We start from the raw sequence: 24,554 nt of genomic DNA, 5'->3' as shown, positions 1-24,554 counted from the left end.
CACACCCACCGCACACACACACACCACCCACCGCACACACACACACCACCCACCGCACACACACACACACACACACACCACCCACCGCACACACACACCACCCACCGCACACACAAGTTCTTACTCGTACAGTGTATATACAGTGTCTGTGCATGCGGGTGTGTGAGGGCATGTGGGTGTGTGGTGTGTGTATGTAGTGTGTGTGTGCGGGTGTGTGATGGCATGTGGGTGTGTGTATGTAGTGTATGTGTGCGTGTGTGCGGGTGTGTGAGGGCATGTGGGTGTGGTGTGTGTATGTAGTGTGTGTGCGGGTGTGCTTGTGTGTGAGGGCATGTGGGTGTGTGTATGTAGTGTGTGTGTGTGTGTGCGGGTGTCACCTCCCTGTCCTCCCTCACCCAGATCTGCAGCTTGATCCTCTTGTCGTTCCTGTAGATGGTCTTCACCTTGAAGTCTATTCCCACCGTGCTGACAAAGGCCGGCGTGAACGAGTCGTCAGCGTAGCGGAACAGGAAGCTGGTCTTTCCCACGCTGCTGTTGCCAATGATGAGGATCTTGAACATGTAGTCAAAGTTTTGGTCTGACGACTCCTTCTGCCCGTAAGAGGCTGTTGCTGACGCCATCTGACAGGAGGAGGAGGGAGGATTATAAGTGTGTTAGTGTGTGTGTGTCTGTGTGAAGGGATGTGTCTGTATATCTGTGTATGTGTGTTTACATGTCTGTCTGTGTATGTAGGTGTGTTTTGGTATGTGTCTGTGTGCAGGTGTGTCCGTCAAGTTGAACAGTAAAGAAGTATGAGTTAAACTGGGTAAACCAATCAGAGACAGAGTCTACTGTGATCATGGCGTAGAGACAGAGTCTACTGTGATCATGGCGTAGAGACAGTCTACTGTGATCATGGCGTTCTAACCTTACACTTCTGTTCTCCACCCATTCCATCCTCTCTCCTCGCCCACCCATTCCCTCCTCTCTCTTCCCCCCATTCCCTCCGTCCTCACTTCTCTCTGTTTAGTGGGATGATCATGTGGAAGGTGAACTCAGGGAGAACATCCAGCTATGTTTATCCTGGATAACACAATGTTTACTACGGTCCATAGGCAAACCATAACACGAACTGTTGCGATAACAACAAGCGATAACTTGTACGTAAAGGCGGAGCGAGACCGGTCTCTGACCGAGATAACGGGAGCGGAAGCGGTAGGGCTTAAACTAAGCATCGGCTCACCCGTATATCCAGCCAGTGATAGAACAGCATAACCATTCACGCTTTGAGCAGCATGATAACCAGCATACAGGCAGTATTATAGTGCCTATGTGTGTTGTAACTTGGTCATGAATATATAGTCCATATGATGCTGTTCAGCGCGTTGCAGGTAGCTGCGTTTCATTGCGCTGAGATGAAGCTGGTTTGAAACACTGACCAGCTGGTTAGCTTGCTAGCTAACCAGCTGGTTTGAAACCCTGACCAGCTGGTTAGCTTGAGATGAAGCTGGTTTGAAACACTGACCAGCTGGTTAGCTTGCTAGCTAACAAGCTTCACTACCGCTTCACTGAAACTGGCTGATCTTTGCTTGCAAACAAAATGCTGCTACACCGTACACTGGCGATATTAATTTAATATTGTAAGTAATACAGAAGACTACACTGTCAGTTAAAACATGAACGCAACCGATAATTATAGCAGCTCCCTAGCTAGCAGGACCACCCGGCTCTGAGGCTAGCTAAGTACTCTGAGGCTAGCTAGATAAGCATCCTAGCTATGTCAAATGAAGGTTACTCTTCCTTATTTCATCACCAAATTTCTGTCCTTTACATCTCGTGTTTTTTCCTCTATCAAGAAATCCCATTGCGGTGTAGTTATTTGTTGCCATGCATCTCTAAAGAGATTAGCCAAAGGCTTACCGTGAAATATCCGTTTTATCTCGCTGCTCCGTTGCAGTGTTCTCAGTGGTGCACCTGCAGGAGCTCGAGCGTCTGTTGATTGACTGCCATGGAGGGGGCGGGCTGTAAGGAGCTAAAGAATGACTGGCAGTCTAAAGAACCAAACAGCATCTTGGGCGTGCAAGCCCCGCCTACCCTGCTCTTGACTCCAGGGCTCCGTAGTATTGACGTGGATCACCGGTGGGAAATAATTTATTTAACAAAATCCATAAAATATCCATTTATCAAAATAAATATTAGATATACGTTCTTATCGGCATATATTCAAGCAATCAAATAAAAACACATTTATTTATATAGCCCTTTTTACAAGCAATGTCACAGAGGGCTTCACATATGCCCAAAGAAACGCCCCTCAATCAACCTAAACCCTGTGTGTGTGTGTGTGTGTGTGTGTGTGTGTGTGTGTGTGTGTGTGTGTGTGTGTTTGGTCACCAGTAAGTCTGACTGAACACAGAAAGGCAAAGCATGATGATGTTTCCTTTATTGGCGAGTTACAGAGAGACAGAGAGACAGAGAAAGAGAGAGAGAGAGAGAGAGAGAGAGACAGACAGACAGACAGAGAGAAAGAGAGAGAGACAGAGAGAGAGAGAGAGAGAGAGACAGAGAGAGAGAGAGACAGAGGACAGAGAGAGACAGAGAGACACACAGAGAGAGAAAGAGAGAGAGAGAGAGAGACAGACAGAGAGAAAGAGAGAGAGACAGAGAGAGAGAGAGAGAGAGAGAGAGAGAGACAGAGGACAGAGAGAGACAGAGAGACACACAGAGAGAGAGAGAGAGAGAGAGAGAGAGAGAGAGAGAGAGAGAGAGAGAGACAGACAGACAGAGAGAGAGAGAGACAGAGAGAGAGAGAGAGAGAGAGAGAGAGAGAGAGAGAAAGAGAGAGACCGAGAGAGAGAGAGAGAGAGAGAGAGAGAAAGAGAGAGACCGAGAGAGAGAGACTACAGGGCTGTGGGTGAATTGTCAAGGCTGAGCAGAGGGAGAGATGGAGAAAGAGAGAGAGATGGAGAAAGGAGGACAGGGACATGGAGGAGGAGAAGAACAACATTTCTCAGAGGAGAGAATAGTCCTGATCTTTAACTACTGATAGTTTATTATCTGTAGAAACCTGAAAGTGTTTTTGCTTCATAGTTGACAAGAAGTAAAACATCTGAGTGGTTGAAAATTGACATTTAAATAACCATCCAGCCAGTCAGTTAGTCAGTCAGTTAACTGAAACAAACCCAGATGATCCTGATGCTGTAACACGCTGCATGCAGCTTCTGAAAGACACCTTTATAGAACTATTAATCTCCCGTAACAAGATTTAGCACAGGCAGTGGTCCAGCCTGTGCTATTAATTAACCATAGAACCCCCCAAAACACCACACCACACACACACACACACACACACACACACACACACACACACACACACACACACACACACACACACACACACACACACACACACACACACACACACACACAGAGGAAGGTGCAGAGCTACCATATAAAGTGCTTTGGTTTTCTGTACATACAGGTCTCACCTTTCACAACATGTTAACACAGTTAGAGAGAGTGAGGAGAGAGAAGGGGGAGTGTGTGTGAGAGAGAGGGTGGGTGAGAGTGAGGAGAGATGGGAAAGTGTTAGAGGAGGGGGGTGAGGAGAGAGGGAGAGGGAGGGGGGAGAGAGAAGGGGGGTGGTCCAGGGTCACATGACATGCTGTCAGGCTGATGGAAACTGTCCTGGGGCAGAGTGGAAAGTACAGTAGCCTAGCGTTTTGCTGCCATGGCAACTCTGCCCCCCATCGACCCCTCCATCTAGCACACACACACACACACACTGCCCATAGGCATCATAGGACAGGCACACAACAATAACAATATTAAACTTTCATAATGGACAGTGCTTCTTGTTTTTCAGGCTGTTGCTTTATAAATGTAATGTTTATGATGGTTGTCCATGTCATCAGCTCAGTCGTAAAGAGTTTAACTACAGATCAAGGGGTTGCAGGTTCAAATCCCCTGTGTACTCTGTAAAGCATCTGCTAAACCAACACATCTTTACTATTATTAAAGTGTCTGTTAATTGAATATTGTTATTATTCATCAACCTGAAGGTCGATTGAAGCAGGATGGTTGTTCTGCAGCACTTCCTACTGGTCACCTCCTACGGCTTCAAGGATTGGCTCAAGCCCTTAATAGCAGGGTGGTGATTGGCTCTAGCCTTTAGTAGCAGGGTGGTGATTGGCTCAAGCCATTAGTAGCAGGGTGGTGATTGGCTCAAGCCCTTAATAGGAGGGTGGTGATTGGCTCAAGCCCTTAGTAGCAGGGTGGTGATTGGCTGTGGGCTACAATGTAAAGAGCCTGAAGTTGAGGGTGGATATTAGAGAGGTGAAGAAAAAGCAGGTTTGCAGTAAAAACCAGATGTAAGATTACATTAAATAAACTTGGACACAAATAGGTGATTCTTAGCTGAAGTGCTCGTTATGGGGTAAACATCACATTTAACTTTCCTAATCGTTCCTTTGTAAAGCTTTAGTCTGTCATAGTGGCTTCACCTCCCCCAGCATCCACCAGGGGGAAGACTTAGCTCACCTGTCCCCAGCACAGGAAGAGGAAGTGGAGCAGGACTGGGGGATTCTGGGTATTTCAGTTTGGCCCAGAGCCACAAAGGGCACTGTGGAGCTGGTGGAACATCACTTCCTCCAGAAAGTGCGTGGCAGTACAAAGACACATTTCCTCACATTTCTATCAATCCTCCCTTCCTCCTTTCCTTCCTCCCTCCAGAACATCCAAACAGGGACAGGGTTCTGGGGTTATGTTCCAGTTCTTGTGCAGGTCACACCCCCACTACCCTCCCCCTCCTCCCAGTCTGTTGACAAGGTCCTCACAGCCCCTAGCAACACGGATGCTGTAGGGGGCAGGCGGTGAGTGCCGGCAAGATGGCATCTGCTGTCCGTCACAGCACGCTCCTCCCCCTCAGGGGGCGGGGTCTCCTGCTCTGACTCCTCCTCCTCCAGCGTGGGGCTATGGGGCACCATGCTCAGGTACCACTCCCTGTTGTCCTCCAGGGTGTCCAGGAGCTCCTGGGCATCTGGGTGCACCAGGTCTGCCCACGTCTCCCACAGGGGGTGGGCGATGTAGTCTATAAACCCCACCTGGAGAGGAGAGGAGAGATGAAGTCTATAAACCCCACCTGGAGAGGAGAGGAGAGATGAAGTCTATAAACCCCACCTGGAGAGGAGAGGAAAGATGAAGTCTATAAACCCCACCTGGAGAGGAGAGGAAAGATGAAGTCTATAAACCACACCTGGAGAGGAGAGGAGAGTGGGTTGAGAGAGAGGGGAAGGGAGAGAGGGAGACAGGGAAAGACACTGGGAGGGAGAGAGACAGAGGGAGAGACCGGGAGAGAGAGAAGGAGAGGTAGAGTTGACCTGGTTCTTCTCGACGGAGGCGTTGTGTTTGTCACACATGGGGCTGATGTCCATGCCCCGCTCCCTCTCTCGGTCCCCCTGCAGGAAGAACTCCTGCATGATGCGCTCTGTCCAGCGGCGGTACAGCTGCAGGGGCTTGGTGGGGTTACTGAGGTCTGCACAGTGCACCATGTTCTGGAGGACCTGCACACACACACACACACGCAGGTACACAAACACACACACACGTAGTTCAGTAGACTATCCCAGTCTGGTGAGAGAGGTGAGAGGTAGAAACCAACAAGTGATGTTTGTGGGTGTGGCTACCTGGATGCGGTCAGAGTAGTTGTCCAATAGAAGCTCTCCTGAGCTGGTCACCTTCTTGGTCTCCACCATGGTCTTCAGATCAGCCAGCAGGGTCATGTGCTTAGACATGTCAGTAGCTAAGACCTACACACACACACACTCACACACATAGCACACAAACACATACATAGAGCACACACATAAACATCCCACACACAGCACACCAGAAAGAAGTCAGTATCTGTGTGTGTGTGTGTGAGCGTCTCACCATGTCGATGACCAGCTTACGGAGGGACTGTCTCTGCTTCTTGGGAAGGTTCTGGAAGATGTCACAGCTGGGCTCCTGCAGCAGCTTGAAGCCCACGGCCAGGTGGTGGTTCTCCAGGACCGACGAGTCGTTATACATGAGGGCCAGCTCGGAGTCTGCACACACACACACACGGAGGACACACACACAGTGCAAACACGCATGGATCATTTATTTTACTGGCAGATATTAGAATGAGAATGGGGGAGATTTGTGTGTGTGAGTGTGTGTGTGTGATCTCACTGGTGTTTATGAGGAACTGGTTGGAGACTCCAGGGTGGTCAACATCATGGATGGCAGCAGCAAACAGAGCAGCCAGGATCTCTAGATCAGTAAACACACCCTGACACACACACACACACACACCATATACACGTGCACACCATGTACACACACCCCATAAACACACCATATACACACACACACCATATACACACACCATATACACACACACACACCATATACACACACACAGGTTTAAGTGTGTATATGTCTGTGTGTGTATGTGGTGTCTGTGTGGTGTGTGTACCTCCAGCGCAGGGCTGTGTGTGTGTGTGTGGTGTGTGTACCTCCAGCGCAGGGCTGTGTGTGTGTGTGGTGTGTGTACCTCCAGCGCAGGGCTGTGTGTGTGGTGTGGTGTGTGTGTGTGTGTGTGGTGTGTGTGGTGTGTGTGTGTGGTGTGTGTGTGTGGTGTGTGTACCTCCAGCGCAGGGCTGTGTGTGTGGTGTGGTGTGTGTGTGGTGTGTGTGTGGTGTGTGTGTGTGGTGTGTGTACCTCCAGCGCAGGGCTGTGTGTGTGTGTGTGGTGTGTGTACCTCCAGCGCAGGGCTGTGTGTGTGGTGTGGTGTGTGTGTGGTGTGTGTGTGGTGTGTGTGTGTGGTGTGTGTACCTCCAGCGCAGGGCTGTGTGTGTGGTGTGGTGTGTGTGTGTGTGTGTGGTGTGTGTGTGTGGTGTGTGTGTGTGGTGTGTACCTCCAGCGCAGGGCTGGACAGCAGCACGTGTGTGGATTGAACCACGTCCGCAGCGTGGATGTTGTTGTGGTAGGAGGTGGAGGAGTACTGCTGCTCCAGCATCAGCAGGAAGCCCAGCAGGCTGGAGGCTGGGATCTGGAACGACTTCAACAGGCGCCTCTCCTTCACACACACACACAGGGGTGAGGGAGGGGAGGAAGGAGGGGTGAGGGCAGACCTGGAGGGGTGAGGGAGGGGAGGAACTTCAACAGGCGCCTCTCCTTCACACACACACACAGGGGTGAGGGAGGGGAGGAACTTCAACAGGCCCCTCTCCTTCACACACACACAGGGGTGAGGGAGGGGAGGAACTTCAACAGGCCCCTCTCCTTCACACACACACACAGGGGTGAGGGAGGGGAGGAACTTCAACAGGCCCCTCTCCTTCACACACACACAGGGGTGAGGGAGGGGAGGAACTTCAACAGGCCCCTCTCCTTCACACACACACAGGGGTGAGGGAGGGGAGGAACTTCAACAGGCGCCTCTCCTTCACACACACACACAGGGGTGAGGGAGGGGAGGAACTTCAACAGGCGCCTCTCCTTCACACACACACACAGGGGTGAGGGAGGGGAGGAACTTCAACAGGCCCCTCTCCTTCACACACACACACAGGGGTGAGGGAGGGGAGGAAGGAGGGGTGAGGGCAGACCTGGAGGGGTGAGGGAGGGTTGAGAGCAGACCTGGAAGATGGTGTACATGGTGACGGTGAGGGGGCGACAGCCGGAGTACTTCGAGATCTTGAAGATGTCCACGCCCCAGAGACCAATCCCCTCCAGCTCCTGGAGGGAAGGACACGTCACCATGGAGACTAGACCTGGTCTGATCCAGACCCTACCTGTCTAATCCAGACCCTACCTTGGCAAGCAGGTCCTCCTGGCCTGAGCACACCCCGAAGCGAGGGAAGACGAGGCCGGGGACGAGGCTGGGGGTGAGGCCATGGGTGAGGCTGGGCTTCTTCACCACGCTGATCTGGGACATGGGCTGCTTCTCCTCCTCGATTGGGAGGTCCATGTCATGCTGCTTCTCTGTAGGACAGGAGGGGGAGAGGAGAGAGGAGAGGAGAGGGGAAGGAGGGTTAGAGGAGAGGAAGGGAGGAGGGTTAGAGGAGAGAGGAGAGGAAGGGAGGAGGGAGGAGGGTTAGAGGAGAGAGGAGAGGAAGGGAGGAGGGTTAGAGGAGAGAGGAGAGGAAGGGAGGAGGGAGGAGGGTTAGAGGAGAGAGGAGAGGAAGGGAGTAGGGAGGAGGGTTAGAGGAGAGAGGAGAGGAAGGGAGGAGGGTTAGAGGAGAGAGGAGAGGAAGGGAGGAGGGAGGAGGGTTAGAGGAGAGAGGAGAGGAAGGGAGTAGGGAGGAGGGTTAGAGGAGAGAGGAGAGGAAGGGAGGAGGGAGAAAGGGAGGACCTACCCAGGAAGGTGCTGGAGATGAACTCTGACACCTGGTTTCCTGAGCGACTGGTCTCTGACAGCTGAGTTAGCTCTCTGTTCAGCATCCTCTTGAACTGAAACAACAACAACCACAACAACAACAACAGTCATCAACAACAACAATTACACAACATGTTCATTGTTTGTGTATGTGATGTCTGTGTGTGTGCATGTAAGAGTGTGTGCATGTGTGCGTGTAAGAGTGTGTGCATGTGTGTGCGTGTAAGAGTCTGAGCATCTGTGTGTGTGTGCGTGTGTGTGAGTGTGTTCATTCATTCATTCGTGATCACCTCGTTCCTGAAGATTGTCCGGGGACACGGAGGAAGGCTCTTTATATTCTGGCATCCCAGCTCCAAATAAAGCGGGATATAAATAAACGCCAGAGCTTGCATGGGTCCGGTACAGTAGTTCAGCTGTCAGCTGAAGCACCTTGGTGCTTATCCTGCTCGCTGAAGTCACGGTTACTACTGCACGAAGACAGTCCGCACGGCGTTCTCTAACTAGCGAGCTCTGACTCTGAAGGAACGGTATCAGAAATACCGAACGAGTGTCATCGGAGGACTGATCAGCTGTGAGGTTTGCCCGCTTGCGCTCTCTCTCCACTACTATGCATGTGTAAACACAAGACAGCACGAGTACTGTCCCACGCAACTACAGCAGTCAATCAGCTGCCTGCTGCTGCTACGGTGGGGGCGGGGGAGATCAACTGATTGGAGCAGTAGGTCTGGAGTGGGCGTGGCCGAGAAGCTTGGCTGAATCAGGTTGTTCATAAACCGCGCATGAATGTTTCGGGTATTTCATTGATGTAAAGTGTGTTCTGGAATCCGATCGCTCAGTGTTCTGGTCAGACACCCTGAATTATCTTGACAGATATGAAAATCTCATGAGATTTGTTGGACAACTGTTTTATAGAAAGTAGATCATATGTTTGAAGGTGCTGTGCTGCACAAGCTGACATTGTTTATGTGTGCATGTGTTTAGTATGTATGTATGTTTGTGTGTGGTGTGAGTGTGTGTGTGTGTTAGTGTGTGTACAGTATGTATGTATGTATGTGTGTGTGAGTGTGTGTGTGTTTGTGTGTGTACCTTGTTGGAAGCCATCTCACTGACAGAGTGTCTGGTCTTCAGAGTCTCCAGCTGGTCCAGACACCAGTCCAGCTCCTCCAGGGTCTCCACGGCCAGCTGCTGATGGGGCTCCTCTGCTGACCGCAACACGACCACAACATCACCACAACACGACCACAACACGACCACAACATCACCACAACATCACCACAACACGACCACAACATCACCACAACACGACCACAACATCACCTCAACATCACCACAACACGACCGCAACACGACCACAACATCACCACAACATCACCTCAACATCACCACAACACGACCGCAACACGACCACAACATCACCACAACATCACCACAACACGACCCCAACACCACCTCAACACCACCCCAACACCACCTCAACACAACCTCAATACCACTCAAACACCACCCCAACACCACCCCAACACCACCTCAACACCACCTCAACACAACCCCAACACCACCTCAACACAACCACAACATGACCACAACACCACCTCAACAACACCCCAACACCACCCCAACACCACCCCAACACCACCCCAACACCACCTCAACACCACCTCAACACCACCCCAACACCACCTCAACACCACCCCAACACCACCTCAACACCACCCCAACACCACCCCAACACCACCTCAACTCAAGTGGGGCGGCTGTGGCTCAGGGGGTAGAGAGGGTTGTCTGTTAATCGAAAGGTTGGCGGATCGATCCCCGACTCCTCCTAGGTCATGTGCTGAAGTATCCTTGAGCAAGACACTGAACCCCAAGTTGCTCCCGATTGTCAGGCCGGCGCCTTGCATGGTAGCTTGCTGCCGTCGGTATGTGTGAGTGAGAGTATGAATGGGTGAATGAGAGGCAAACATTGTAAAGCGCTTTGAGTGCCGCTAAGGTAGAAAAGCGCTATATAAATGCAGTCCATTTACTCAACACCACCTCAACATGACCATAACACTACCCCAACATGACCCCAACACCAGTGTAGCCCGGTGTGAGCAGCGGCTACCTGCCAGGCTGGTCTTGAACATGGAGGGAGGGTTGCTGCCTGGTGGCCTCCTGTTGACACACACATCTAGTCAGCTATATATATATACATACATTTACTCAGCTATATATCTATACACACATCTAGTCAGCTATATATATATACATACATTTACTCAGCTATATATCTATACACACATCTAGTCAGCTATATACCCATACATACATCTAGTCAGCTATATATCTATACATACATCTATATATCTATACACACAGCATCAGACGCTACACGTCTAGTTAGCTATTTCTTTACACTTCTAGTAAGATATATGTACATACATCTACACATCTACATCTGTATATCTTTATCCACAGCATTTAGGACAAAGGAGAAGGAGATGTAGAGAGATGAAGAGAGGAGAGATGAAGAGAGAGAGTTGAAGAGAGAGATGAAGAGAGAGAAAGATGGAGAGGAGAGATGAAGAGAGAGATGAAGAGAGAGGAGAGATGAAGAGAGAGATGAAGAGAGAGAAAGATGGAGAGATGAAGAGAAAGGAGAGATGAAGAGAGAGGTGAAGAGAGAGGAGAGATGAAGAGAGAGAAAGATGGAGAGAGGAGAGATGAAGAGAGAGAAAGATGGAGAGGAAGAGAGATGAAGAGAGAGATGACGAGAGAGAGATGAAGAGAGAGAAGAGATGAAGAGAGAGAAAGATGGAGAGAGGAGAGATGAAGAGAGAGATGAAGAGAGGAGAGATGAAGAGAGAGATTAAGAGAGAGATGAAGAGAGAGATGAAGAGAGACACATGAAGAGAAATTAAGAGAGAGAGAGATGAAGAAAGAGAGATGGAGAGAAATGAATCTAGAGGAGAGATGAGGAGAGAGATGAAGAGACAGAGATGAAGAGAGAGAGATGAAGAAAGAGGAACCTACTTGCTTGCAGGCCGGTCCTGCTGGTCGGTTATCACTGCAAAGTTGCTCCTCACCGTCCTCAGGCTGGACAGGACCTGCAGGGGGCAGATGTTACTGTGCTGGATCACCCGAGATCTCTCTACTGGATTATCCTAGATCTCTCTACTGGATCACCTTAGATCTCTCTAATGGATCACCTTAGATCTATCTACTGGATCATCCTAGATCTCTCTACTGGATCGCCTTAGATCTCTCTACTGGATCACTCTAGATCTCTCTACTGGATCACCTTAGATCTCTCTACTGGATCACCCGAGATCTCTCTACTGGATCACCCTAGATCTCTCTACTGGATCACCCTAGATCGCTCTACTGGATCACCGTAGATCTCTCTACTGGATCACCCTAGATCTCTCTACTGGATCACCTTAGATCTCTCTACTGGATCACCTGAGATCTCTCTACTGGATCACCCGAAATCTCTCTACTGGATCACCCTAGATCTCTCTATTGGATAACACTAGATCTCTCTACTGGGAGTCAGATGGCTGAGCGGTTAGGGAATCGGACTATTACTTAGAAGGCTGCCGGTTAAATTCCCTGCCGTGCAAAATGACGTTGTGTCCTTGGGCAAGGCACTTCACCCTACTTGCCTCAGGGGGAATGTTCCTGTACTTATGTAAGTTGCTCTGTATAAGAGCGTCTGCTAAATGACTAAATGTATATGTACTGGATCACCTTAGATCTCTCTACTGGATCACCCAGGAGGATCTATACTGGATCACCCAGGCAGATCTCTGTGAGGGAGCAGATAGATATCTGAGATCCAGGGTCTCTCACCTGGCCAGGAGACTCACCTGAGCGAACGGTGTAACAATCATCTCTTCTCCATGTCTGAGGAGGACAAGAGGCAGATTAGAGTGGGTCGCCATGACAACAGAACCACACACACGTGATATGCTGACTCTGCAGGACAGTGTGATATGCTGCCTTTTCAGGATGATGCTGAAAAAATAATACATGCATTTGTTACGTCCCGATTGGACTATTGCAATGTGTTGTTCTCTGGCCTCCCAATTACCCACCTAAAAGATTTACAGCTGTTGCAAAATGCTGCTGCTAGACTATTGACCAGAACAAGAAAGTTTGATCACATCAAAGTTCTACTACTAACCTACAAATCTCTGCATGGATTGGCACCACTGTACCTCTCCGGTCTCCTTGCACCCTATTGCCCCGCAAGGACACTTAGATCTCAAGATGCCGGCTATCTGGTGGTTCCCAAAATTAAGAAAAAAACAGCTGGAGGTAGGGCGTTGTCATATAGAGCACCTCTTCTCTGGAACAAATTACCCGTCTCAATTAAGGAGTCTGATACTGTTTTGACATTTAAAATTAGGTTAAAAACGTTATTGTTTAGCCAATTCTACGACTGTTAAAGGTAAGTATGTTACTAGTTGGAGGCAACGGGGGACGGGTTGTTTCCATCCTTATTCTATAAGTATAACTTATTTTAGAGTTCTTTCCCCTGGAACAGATTTCATGTTCCAACCGAGGGGGGCTGTCTTGGTGTGTGGGGCTGCATCAAATACCCCTTTTTGCTCTGTTAAATTGCTGCACCAGTCCACACTTGACCGGTGGGGATCTCATTCTATTATGACTGTAACTGTTAGCTGCTCCTGGCATTCTCTAATCCCTGCTCTCCTCTCTCTGTCCCCCCCCCCCCACACACACATCCCTTGTGGTGTGGTGGGTTTGAGTTGTCAGCACCTGCCTGGTCGTCGGTCGGCCAACGCTGGACCTGGTCGCGAGTCTCCCGGTCCTGTCCTACATCTATAAAGTTGAACAATGGATTTTGGTGTTTCAAAACCCATCGACACTGTATGACTATGTTTAGCCTGTGTTCTGCTCCTCTCTCTCACCAACCGTCTCTGGAGGAGGGGATCCCTCTCTGAATTGCTCGTCCCAAGGTTTCTTAAATTTTTTCTCCTGTTGAGAGTTTTTCTGGGAGTTTTTCCTTGTCTTCCTTGAGGGTTTAGGTTGGTTGAGGGGCAGTTCTATGGGCCTATGTGAAGCCCTCTGTGACATGCTTGCGTGTAAAAAGGGCTATACAAATACATTTGATTTGATTTGACTCTGCAGGACAGTGTGACATGCTGCCTCTGCAGGACAGTGTGACATGCTGCCTCTGTAGGACAGTGTGACATGCTGCCTCTGCAGGACAGTGTGACATGCTGCCTCTGTAGGACAGTGTGATATGCTGCCTCTGCAGGACAGTGTGACATGCTGCCTCTGCAGGACAGTGTGACATGCTGCCTCTGTAGGACAGTGTGACATGCTGCCTCTGCAGGACAGTGTGACATGCTGCCTCTGTAGGACAGTGTGACATGCTGCCTCTGCAGGACAGTGTGACATGCTGCCTCTGCAGGACAGTGTGACATGCTGCCTCTGTAGGACAGTGTGACATGCTGCCTCTGCAGGACAGTGTGACATGCTGCCTCTGTAGGACAGTGTGACATGCTGCCTCTGTAGGACAGTGTGACATGCTGCCTCTGCAGGACAGTGTGACATGCTGCCTCTGCAGGACAGTGTGACATGCTGCCTCTGTAGGACAGTGTGACATGCTGCCTCTGCAGGACAGTGTGACATGCTGCCTCTGTAGGACAGTGTGACATGCTGCCTCTGCAGGACAGTGTGACATGCTGCCTCTGCAGGACAGTGTGACATGCTGCCTCTGTAGGACAGTGTGACATGCAAGTTAGAACTTCACTATCTCTGCTGCTTCATCAATAAATAATACAACAATAGGAGTCTGTCAGTGAGACCAGGGATAAGGCGGAGGAGGAGAAGAGGAGGAGTGAAGGAAAGATGGTGGGTTGAAGGCGAGTTACCCTGCTGGTATGGACCTGTGCATGAGGAAGTGGGGGAGGGGGCAGGAGGGGGTGGCCAGGGGGTCAGGGCTTTGTAACCTTGACAGTGAGGAAACAGGACCAAGAAATGTAGGGGTCAGGGGTCATTGGTCGGGGGTCAGGGGTCAGAGTTGAGCTCCTCTCACCGAGACAACCAGCTGACCTCCCAGTGTTTCAGGCTCTCTTCCAGAGGAACAGACGGTGACCTGCAACCGGCGGAGGCGTTCCGAGACGGAGTCTTGGGTGAAAGGTCGAAGTCGGAGTCTGAGCGATAGAGGAAGGACTCCCGGCGTTGGCTGTGGGAGCCTGGCAGGACCAGAGCAGAACCTGGGAGCAGCTGGGGACCCACACACAGACCGTTCTCCACATCAAAACTGGGGGAGGGAGGAGAGGAGGGAAGAGCAGGGGAGTTAAACTTCACTATAACAGTTCATTATCCTCTATAGTTCAGAGAGAGAGAGAGACAGTTCATTATGCTCTATAGTTCAGAGAGAGAGAGAGAGAGACTTCACCCTTCATATTACTGACAGATTGAGAGTTTCGTGCTGAGAGAACACCAGCCTTGCGTGGCTGGTGATTGGGTATATCCTCTGCGATGCTGCAGTGATGCGGGGGCGCAAGGTAAAAATAGTTGCACCATAACCGAGGAAGAGACAGAAATAGATGCACCGTAACTGAGGAAGAGACAGAAATAGCTGCACCGTAACCGAGGAAGAGACAGAAATAGTACCGCTGCAGTGGCGGTATAGCGCGAGGCTGTGAGAGACGGCAATATTTATAGAGCAGCAACAGGTAGCACAGAGACACGATTCAGCGCGAGGTAGCCGTAAATAAATAAAGGCATTTCTGGTTTCTTATGCGCGGCACACTTTAGCCTTGCAGTGTTTAATCAGAGGGGCACATAATTTAATTTAGCTTTACATTAAAATCCTACAAGCGGCTCTGGCTCTCCCTCTTCCAGCTCCTCAGCTCTCTCAATACCTTCATATGTTTCTCTCACTTTTTTATTTACTGGGGCAAAAAAGGCTGCAATGTCCCTTCCTCGTTTCATGATGACTACTAGAAGAAGAAAAACAACGTAAAAAAAAACTTATTCAGTCAGCTCAGGGGGGGGGGGGGGGGCATAGGGGGGGCCAGGGACATTTTTACAGGGGTAACTGGCCCCTGTAGGACCCCGTGTAGAACCGCCACTGCTCTCCCCCTCATCCTCCATCTGTCTCCAACCCTCTCTCCTCCTCTCTCACCCTCATCTTCCTTCTGTCTCCATCCCTCTCTCCTCCTCTCTCCCCCTCATCCTCCATCTGTCTCCATCCCTCTCTCCTCCTCTCTCACCCTCATCTTCCTTCTGTCTCCATCCCTCTCTCCCCCTCATCCTCCTTCTGTCTCCATCCCTCTCTCCTCCTCTCTCACCCTCATCTTCCTTCTGTCTCCATCCCTCTCTCCTCCTCTCTCACCCTCATCTTCCTTCTGTCTCCATCCCTCTCTCCTCCTCTCTCACCCTCATCTTCCTTCTGTCTCCATCCCTCTCTCCTCCTCTCTCCCCCTCATCCTCCATCTGTCTCCATCCCTCTCTCCTCCTCTCTCACCCTCATCTTCCTTCTGTCTCCATCCCTCTCTCCTCCTCTCTCACCCTCATCTTCCTTCTGTCTCCATCCCTCTCTCCTCCTCTCTCCCCCTCATCCTCCATCTGTCTCCATCCCTCTCTCCTCCTCTCTCACCCTCATCTTCCTTCTGTCTCCATCCCTCTCTCCTCCTCTCTCCCCCTCATCTTCCTTCTGTCTCCATCCCTCTCTCCTCCTCTCTCCCCCTCATCTTCCTTCTGTCTCCATCCCTCTCTCCTCCTCTCTCACCCTCATCTTCCTTCTGTCTCCATCCCTCTCTCCTCCTCTCTCACCCTCATCTTCCTTCTGTCTCCATCCCTCTCTCCTCCTCTCTCCCCCTCATCTTCCTTCTGTCTCTGCTACATATATAGACTCTCCCTCAGGGGGACAGATAAGGTGACTGGATTATTATCTGTTCTCTCCTTTTCTACCTCTCTCTCTCTTGTTTACCCTTTACTTCACACATCTCTCCACACACTTACCCCCACACACATAGACAAACAGACACACACACACACACTTGCTCACAGGAAGGCATGTGAGTACCTAAGCATAATTAGACCACTATGTATGCACAGTCACATTGTCTACATCATGACGCTACTGTGAAATCAAAAGGGATTGTACTGAGATATGAGGAGAGAGGGAGGGGGCGAGAGAATGGGAGAGAGAGGGAGAGGGAGAGGGAGAGAGAGAGAGAGAGGGAGAGAGAGAGAGAGAGAGAGAGAGAGAGACAGAGACAGAGAGAGAGAGAGAGAGAGAGAGAGAGAGAGAGAGAGAGAGAGGGAGAGATGACATAGAGAGAGAAAATCGTTTTATCTCCGTGCAGGGTAAGCCTGCGTGTGCACCAGTCTTCTTATCCAGCATGTGTCTGCCCTCTACAGGGAAACTACAACCACTACACCACCACCTCCAGCCCAATACCACTGCCCAATACTAGCTGTGCTGTCTCTCAGTGTGTGTGTGTGTGTGTTTGTGTGCAGGGCATGTCTGGGACAGTGAGTGTAGTCTTCAGCAGAGTTGATCGATGGTGGTGTGTGAGTGAAGCCAGCCATTCAGAAGATACAGAGCACAGCAGTGACGCACACACCCCTGACTACAGTCAGCCCCTAACCCAAGTCCCAGCCTCTAGACTCTAGTCCCAGCCCCAGCCTCTAACCCCAGTCCCAGCCTCTAACCCAAGTCCCAGCCCCAGCCTCTAACCCCAGTCCCAGCTCCAGCCCCTAAACCAAGTCCCAGTCCCAGCTCCTAACCCAAGTCCCAGCCCAGCCTCTAACCCCAGTCCAAGTCCCAGCCTCTAATCACAGCCCCAGCCTCTAGCCCCAGCCCCAGCCTCTAACCCCAGCCCCAGCCTCTAGACTCTAGCCCCAGCCTCTAACCCCAGTCCCAGCCTCTAGACTCTAGCCCCAGCCTCAGCCCCTAACCCAAGTCCCAGCCCCAGCCCCTAACCCAAGTCCCAGCCCCAACTCTATAACCCCAATCACAGCCTCAGCCTCTAACCCCAGCCCCAGCCTCTAGACTCTAGCCCCAGCCTCTAACCCCAGTCCCAGCCTCTAGACTCTAGCCCCAGCCTCAGCCCCTAACCCAAGTCCCAGCCCCAGCCCCTAACCCAAGTCCCAGCCCCAACTCTATAACCCCAATCACAGCCCCAGCTTCTAACCCCAGCCCCAGCCTCTAGCCCCAGCCTCTAACCCCAGCCCCAGCCTCTAGACTCTAGCCCCAGCACCAGCCTCTAACCCCAGTCCCAGCCTCTAGACTCTAGCCCCAGCCTCAGCCCCTAACCCAAGTCCCAGCCCCAGCCCCTAACCCAAGTCCCAGCCCCAACTCTATAACCCCAATCACAGCCCCAGCCTCTAACCCCAGCCCCAGCCTCTAGACTCTAGTCTCTAGACCCAGCCCCAGCCTTAGCTCCAGCCTCTAGCCCCAGCCCCAGCCCCATCCGATTGACTATTCTGGGAGGTGGAGCTATTTTAGGGACCATGGATACTGACACCACTGTCCTGTGATTGTGTCACCTCATTTAACCCGTCTGTCTCTCTCTCTCTCTCTCTCCCTCCCCTCCAGCAGCCTGTGTGTATACCCCCACCTGCTCAACAGCACATATTGAGTTCCCAGGACTGCCACGCTATCCTGACACACAGTATCAAATAACCAGATTATAATACTGAATAGCAGGTTGAGACCATCACTCCTGCTTAGAGATACACCCCACGTGGGTCTGTGTGTGTGACAGTGTAAATATATGCATGTGTGAATGCATGTCTGTGTGGGTGCATATGTGTGTGCGTGTGTGTGCATGTATGTGTGTGTGTATGTGTGCATGTATGTGTGTGTGTGTGACGCTGGATGAATGGTGTCAAGAACCCACTAGAACAACATTCTGTCTCCCATTGTCATAGCAACACATCTGGAATGAAACGGCTGCTTTGTCCTTACCAGGCCTGTGTGTATAAGTGTGTATATGGCTGAGTGTGTGTGTGCCCAGGCCAGAGGTGGTTGATAAGTGTGTATGTTGCTGTGTGTGTGTGTGTGCCCAGGCCAGAGGTGGTTGATAAGTGTGTATGTTGCTGTGTGTGTGTGTGTGCCCAGGCCAGAGGTGGTTGATAAGTGTGTATGTTGCTGTGTGTGTGTGTGTGTGCCCAGGCCTATGGCAGGACTTACTGGACTCTTACCACCGAAATACTGACAGAACTTCTGATCCTACTTTATTTGTGCTCTTTTGGAATGTTAATTTGAGTAAAACGTCCTCTAACTGAATAAAAAGATCCATCAAACCCCTTCACTGGGGCCCAGACGTCCACACACTGCCGGAACATTCCAACAACCAGGGGGTGTTACCTCTGTTAGCACACCTTCTACAAAGCAGCATCCAAATCATGTCAAAAGTACAGCAGAAAATGGAGAATCAGAAGTGCACAGGTCTAACAGTTAGGTGAGCGTCAGATGGTCAGGTACAGGTGTCCAGGTGAGCGTTAGGGAGCAGACAGTCAGGTACAGGTGTCTAGGTGAGCGTTAGGGAGCAGACAGTCAGGTACAGGTGTCCAGGTGAGCGTTAGGAAGCAGACAGTCAGGTACATACCCGATGCAGGAGTGGCGGCGTGTGGAGAAGTTACCCTGAGCCGTCCTCCGGGGGAAACGAGAGTCCTTGTTCATCATGGAGGCTAGCTGGAGTGACTAAACTTGTCTTGGAGACCAGACACAGCTAGTCCAGCTAGTCCACTAGAGACCAGAAACAGCTACAGTAGTCCAGCTATATAGCTACACAGGTGTCTTAGAGCCTGAGGGTGTTTCTTAGGAGACTGTTGTCCATTGTGACGTCGGATGCCACTGTCCTCCTTGGTATGTGTGTGTGGGGGGGTGACCCCTACAGGGTCAAGGGAGAAGGGAGGATGGAGAATGGAGGATGGCGGGAATAGGGAGGATGGAGGGAATAGGGAGGATGGAGGGAATAGGGAGGATGGAGGGAATAGGGAGGATGGAGGGAATAGGGAGGATGGAGGGAATAGGAGGAGGGAGGGAATAGGGAGGATGGAGGGAATAGGGAGGATGGAGGGAATAGGGAGGATGGAGGGAATAGGAGGAGGGAGGGAATAGGGAGGATGGAGGGAATAGGGAGGATGGAGGGAATAGGGAGGATGGAGGGAATAGGAGGAGGGAGGGAATAGGGAGGATGGAGGGAATAGGAGGAGGGAGGGAATAGGGAGGATGGAGGGAATAGGGAGGATGGAGGGAATAGGAGGATGGAGGGAATAGGGAGGATGGAGGGAATAGGAGGAGGGAGGGAATAGGGAGGATGGAGGGAATAGGAGGAGGGAGGGAATAGGGAGGATGGAGGGAATAGGGAGGATGGAGGGAATAGGAGGAGGGAGGGTTCAAGGTGCTGGTAGCCACATGGTCATGCTTGGTCCAGGGCTTCTTTCCCTCCCAAGAAAAAGGAATGAAATAAGAAGCACCTAACCCTAACCCTAATGAAACATGAAGGTTTACCGGTCAACAAGAAGCAGAGATGCTGTTGGAAACCAGGGGCCCTGGGGAGTGTGCCCCTGCCCCTGCTCCAGGCTGGGGCCCCAGTCCTCTGTGTGCTGGTCCACCTCCTTTCAGCGAAGCACCTGAATCCTAAAAAGGCAACAAGTGCTGCTAGCCCAGAGCAGGTCAGAACCCCAGCTCAGAGAGAGACGAGACAGAGAGACACACCACCCTCCTCCAGGGTCACCAGGGTCATCCTCCCTAAACAGGAAACACTAGAACACAGGTCTTCCTGCAGCCTCGCAGACTAACCAGAACCCAACCTCTCCGACATCCAGAACTTGTTGGAGCTACACTCGGCTCGGTGCCCCTTTTCTCTCTGTCAGACGAAACAAACGGACACAAAAGTACGCTGTCCTCGATGGGAAAAGGAGGGAAAGTTGGAGAGATGAAAAACAAAGTGTTGTAATCCCTGGAGCATGCAGTCTCTTTGTGGTTGAGATCTCTCTTCTCCTCTGTTCTCCTCTCTTCGTTCCTGCCCTCTTCTCTCCAGAGACTGGTGGGACTAGACCCTGGCCTAGAACAACAACTGCACTGTCCACAGGGAGGGAGGGAGGGAGGGCCAGAGGGGGAGGGAGAGAGGGAGGGAGGGGCAGAGGGGGAGGGAGAGAGAGAGGGAGAGACGGAGGGGGAGGGAGAGAGAGAGGGAGAGACAGAGGGGGAGGGAGAGAGAGAGGGAGGGCCAGAGGGGGAGGGAGAGAGAGAGGGAGAGACGGAGGGGGAGGGAGAGAGAGAGGGAGAGACAGAGGGGGAGGGAGAGAGAGAGGGAGGGCCAGAGGGGGAGGGAGAGAGAGAGGGAGAGACAGAGGGGGAGGGAGAGAGAGAGGGAGAGACAGAGGGGTAGACAGCCAGAGATGAAAGAGAAGACAAGAGATTGAGGGAGGAAGAGAGAGAGAAAAGGAGGGGGAGGATTCTCATCCAAATAGAGGATGCTGAAGATAATGACTCTGACCACTGAAATACTGATCCTGGATCGTCTGTACCTTCTACCAGCTCGATTTGTCCGTCACTTTCGATAAAAGCGTCTGCTAAATGAATACAGTGTCAAATGTAATGTGTATCCCCCATCCCTCTCCACCCCCACCACTCCCTTCCCCCTCCATCCCCCCTTTCCCTCCACCCATCCCTCCCCTCCTCCCCACTCTATCCACCCTCACTCCACCTTCCCTTCCCACCCAGCCTGCTCGCAAGCTGGCTCAACAACCTTTCTGTAGGGGAAAAATACAATACATGCAGGGAGGGTGGGGGATGGAGAGGGAGGGACAGGGAGAGTGCTGCAGGGGGAGAGGGGCTAGCCTTGATAAAGAGCTCTGATATTTGTATGCAGATTGTATGAAAGACAGAAGGTTTTCACAAAAATGATGCCCCTGACTAGACCCACCAAGTCTGAGAGAAGATGTTTCTAGGAGGTAAGAAAAGGTTTCTAGGAGGTGAGACAAGTTTCTAGGAGGTGAGACAAGTTTTGCAGGAGGTGAGACAGGTTTCTAGGAGGTGAGAAGGTCCTCTGGAGTTTTCATCTCTTGGTGGAAAGACACAAATCAGTCAGGATGGACTCTAAGTGCTCCTTTCTGAGGCGCTTGTCTGGAGCGTGGAGGAAGATGTGTTTAACTCTAAAACCCTTCCTGCCATAACTCATAACTCCAGCTGTTTCAGATTGTCACAGTGACACTATACATCTCTGGCTCAGGAACAGGCCTCTCCCACTCTCCCTCCCTCCCTCCCTCCCCCCTCGCCCTCCCTCCCTCTCTAGTTTTACAGTGTTGTCTAGACAGACTAACTCACTGGTCTGTCACCGGCATGCTGCAGGCCTGACACTCTGGACTGAACAGGGCTGCGTCTCCCGCTAACGATGGATCGTAGCAACGATCGAGCAAAAAACGAAACCATCGATATTTCTTACGTGTTTCCCAAACATGCTCATAAGTAGTAGGCTAATCTATGCGCTTTCAAGAGCTACGAATTTTCAAGAGAGACTTTAGCTACAATGTCTTTGGGAACGGCCCGTAAAACTAAGATTCGTCGTACGATGGATTCTACGATCAACTTAGGCTTACGACGCTTTCGGGAAACGCAGCCCAGTCCAAGTTCAAGTCTTTTATTGTCAGATGCACAGAACAACACAGGGTCAGACTGGGCACTGAAATTCTTAGGACAAGACAACACAAAGCAACCTGGCATAACATAACATATAAGTACTCAGAACATAGGTTACACCTATGATAAGCTAACATATAATATACCTCCTAAATATACAAAATAATAAACAAAACAGTATACTAAACCTATAATATAAAGTACATATCCTATGACAACCTTATAACCTATACTAACCTAGAGACAAGTAGGGTACAATTAGTGCAATATTGTGCAACCATTAGCTGAAAGTGCAACCATTAGCTGACCGTGACCCCTGAATGACCCTGACCCCATAATCACAGATAGAGGAGTCTGGAGTCTGGAGTGAGGACGGTTGGATGGAGAACAGTTGGGAGCATGTGAAACAGAGTTTAATACTCAGAGATGGAGGTTAGAAGTTAAACAGAGTTTTATAGAGAGAGATGGAGGTTCGAAGTTAAACAGAGTTAAACACAAAGAGATAGATGTTACAAGTGCAACATACACATAGAGATAGAGGTTGTAAGGCAGTCAGGCAGTCTGGCTTGTCTCTGGAACATCTCATCTCCCGTCAGCGCTCACCTCGTAACAGCCCTGTGTGTGTTAACAGGAACAGACTATTTACCACTACATGCTCTTATTCTGGGATATAAGTTCTCTCTCTCTCTCTCTCTCTCTCTCTCTCTCTCTCTCTCTCTCTCTCTCTCTCTCTCTCTCTCTCTCTCTCTCTCTCTCAGCTGAAGGGTCTACTTCCCTTCAGCTGAGACACACACACAATACCGTACATATCACAGATCCACAAGCACACCTCCTTTCACTTATGACACTAATGTATCTGCTTCATGCTCAAATAACACATTACAGTAAACAACCAAAGACACTGAGAAGGCAGTATGGAAGGTTGCTATGTGGGTACAAAGAACCAGGACCTGGGTTCTGTGGTCTATAAAGAACCAGGACCTGGGTTCTGTGGTCTACAAAGAACCAGCACCTGGGTTCTGTGGTCTACAAAGAACCAGGACCTGGGTTCTGTGGTCGATAAAGAACCAGGACCTGGGTTCTGTGGTCTACAAAGAACTAGGACCTGGGTTCTGTGGTCTATAAAGAACCAGGACCTGGGTTCTGTGGTCTACAAAGAACCAGGACCTGGGTTCTGTGGTCTATAAAGAACCAGGACCTAGGTTCTGTGGTCGATAAAGAAACAGGACCTGGGTTCTGTGGTCGATAAAGAACTAGGACCTGGGTTCTGTGGTCTATAAAGCCAGCTATTGATGGTTCCACACTGCTGGCAGACGGCACTGTAAACAGCATGTGTGTGCGTGCCCACCAGCTAACTAGCCAGCCAGTCAACTAGCCATCCACCAAGTTAGCCTGTCAGCCAATCATCTTTCTATTCAACCAGACCGCAAGCTAGCCATCTAGCCATCCAGCCAGCAAACCAGCCAGCCAGATAACCAGCCAGCCATCTATCCAGCCAGCCAACCAGCCAGAAAAAACAAACTGTATGTGTGTGTATCTGTGTATGTGTGTACCTGGGTGTGTGTGCCAGGGTAAAGCGTCTCTGAAGGCCAATGCTACGATTCAGCATCAGCTTCCTGAAGAGCAGGGGGGAGTTCCTGGGTGAGTTCCTGGGGGAGTCTCGAGGGGAGATGCGGGGGGAGTCAGGGGATCCCCCCCCGGTCCCGGTCCTGGTCCTGGTCCCGGTCCTGGTCCCGGTCCTGGGCTGGATGAGAGGAAGCCTCCCTCTGCTTGCTGCCTCCTGCTGCTCCTCGCTCATGCTGCTCTGTGTGGGTGGGGGCTGCTCCTCACTCATGCTGCTCTGTGTGGGTAGGGGCTGCTCCTCACTCATGCTGCTCTGTGTGGGTAGGGGCTGCTCCTCACTCATGCTGCTCTGTGTGGGTGGGGGCTGCTCCTCACTCATGCTGCTCTGTGTGGGTAGGGGCTGCTCCTCACTCATGCTGCTCTGTGTGGGTAGGGGCTGCTCCTCGCTCATGCTGCTCTGTGTGGGTGGGGGTGCCTCTCTTCCTCTCCTGACTCAGTCTCCGTCACGCAACTGTACTCACCTAGACTGGTCTCTCAGTGTTCCCAGGGAGAATGGCCGTGCACTGAACCATAGTGTTGGTCCTCCCCTTCCATCCCCCTCCCCTCCAAGCATTTGTTTACAGAGTCCCCAGGCTCTAAGTCTCTCCCCCTTCTTTCCGACTAAATATGGAGGTTAGATTTACAGAGAACCACCCCCAGCTCCCTTTTGCTCTTTCAGACGTTCCTTCTCCAGAATAACTTCCTCTCTCCATTCCTCTCTTCCTCTCTCCACTCCCCAGAGTATAAACATTAACCATGCACATCTTACCCCTCCCCTCCCCCTTTTTGCTTTTAAGCCTGCATGCATTGTGATTGTATTAATGCTCTGTTGTTGTCAGGCTACATCCTTAGATATTGTAGGTGACTGTTACTGTCAACAAATGAGAGTTGTTCAGTAACCTATTATTATAATTAAATTTCACTGGTATTGGTACCGACCACTGAAAT

General features: G+C 50.9%; 2 protein-coding genes across 2 annotated transcripts in view; both read right to left on the bottom strand.

The window, feature by feature from the left end:
* The window catches only part of LOC136958577 (ras-related protein Rab-3A-like), a 3,282-nt gene extending 1,335 nt beyond the window's left edge, over positions 1-1,947 (bottom strand). The window contains exons 1-2 of the mRNA XM_067252583.1: positions 1,900-1,947; positions 396-620 (exon numbers count right to left, since the gene is read on the bottom strand). Of these exons, the coding sequence (XP_067108684.1) occupies positions 396-620 (225 nt within the window). The 5' untranslated portion in view covers positions 1,900-1,947. The remainder of the gene's footprint in view (positions 1-395; positions 621-1,899) is intronic.
* Positions 1,948-4,739: 2,792 nt separating this feature from the next.
* pde4ca (phosphodiesterase 4C, cAMP-specific a) lies at positions 4,740-24,018 on the bottom strand. Its single transcript, XM_067252842.1, has 15 exons — positions 23,558-24,018; positions 14,430-14,657; positions 12,232-12,268; positions 11,396-11,469; positions 10,488-10,537; positions 9,470-9,582; positions 8,364-8,457; positions 7,820-7,989; positions 7,645-7,743; positions 6,920-7,081; positions 6,193-6,292; positions 5,911-6,065; positions 5,664-5,786; positions 5,358-5,540; positions 4,740-5,081 (listed from the first exon to the last, which is right to left on the bottom strand). The coding sequence occupies exons 1-15, from the start codon at positions 24,016-24,018 to the stop codon at positions 4,740-4,742; spliced, it is 2,391 nt and encodes a 796-aa protein (XP_067108943.1).
* Between the last annotated feature and the right edge of the window lie 536 nt (positions 24,019-24,554).

The sequence above is a fragment of the Osmerus mordax genome, chromosome 16, assembly GCF_038355195.1.
Source record: "Osmerus mordax isolate fOsmMor3 chromosome 16, fOsmMor3.pri, whole genome shotgun sequence".
NCBI lineage: Eukaryota > Metazoa > Chordata > Actinopteri > Osmeriformes > Osmeridae > Osmerus > Osmerus mordax.
Note: the sequence above shows the minus strand (reverse complement) of the source record. Positions and strands in the feature narration are given on the sequence as shown.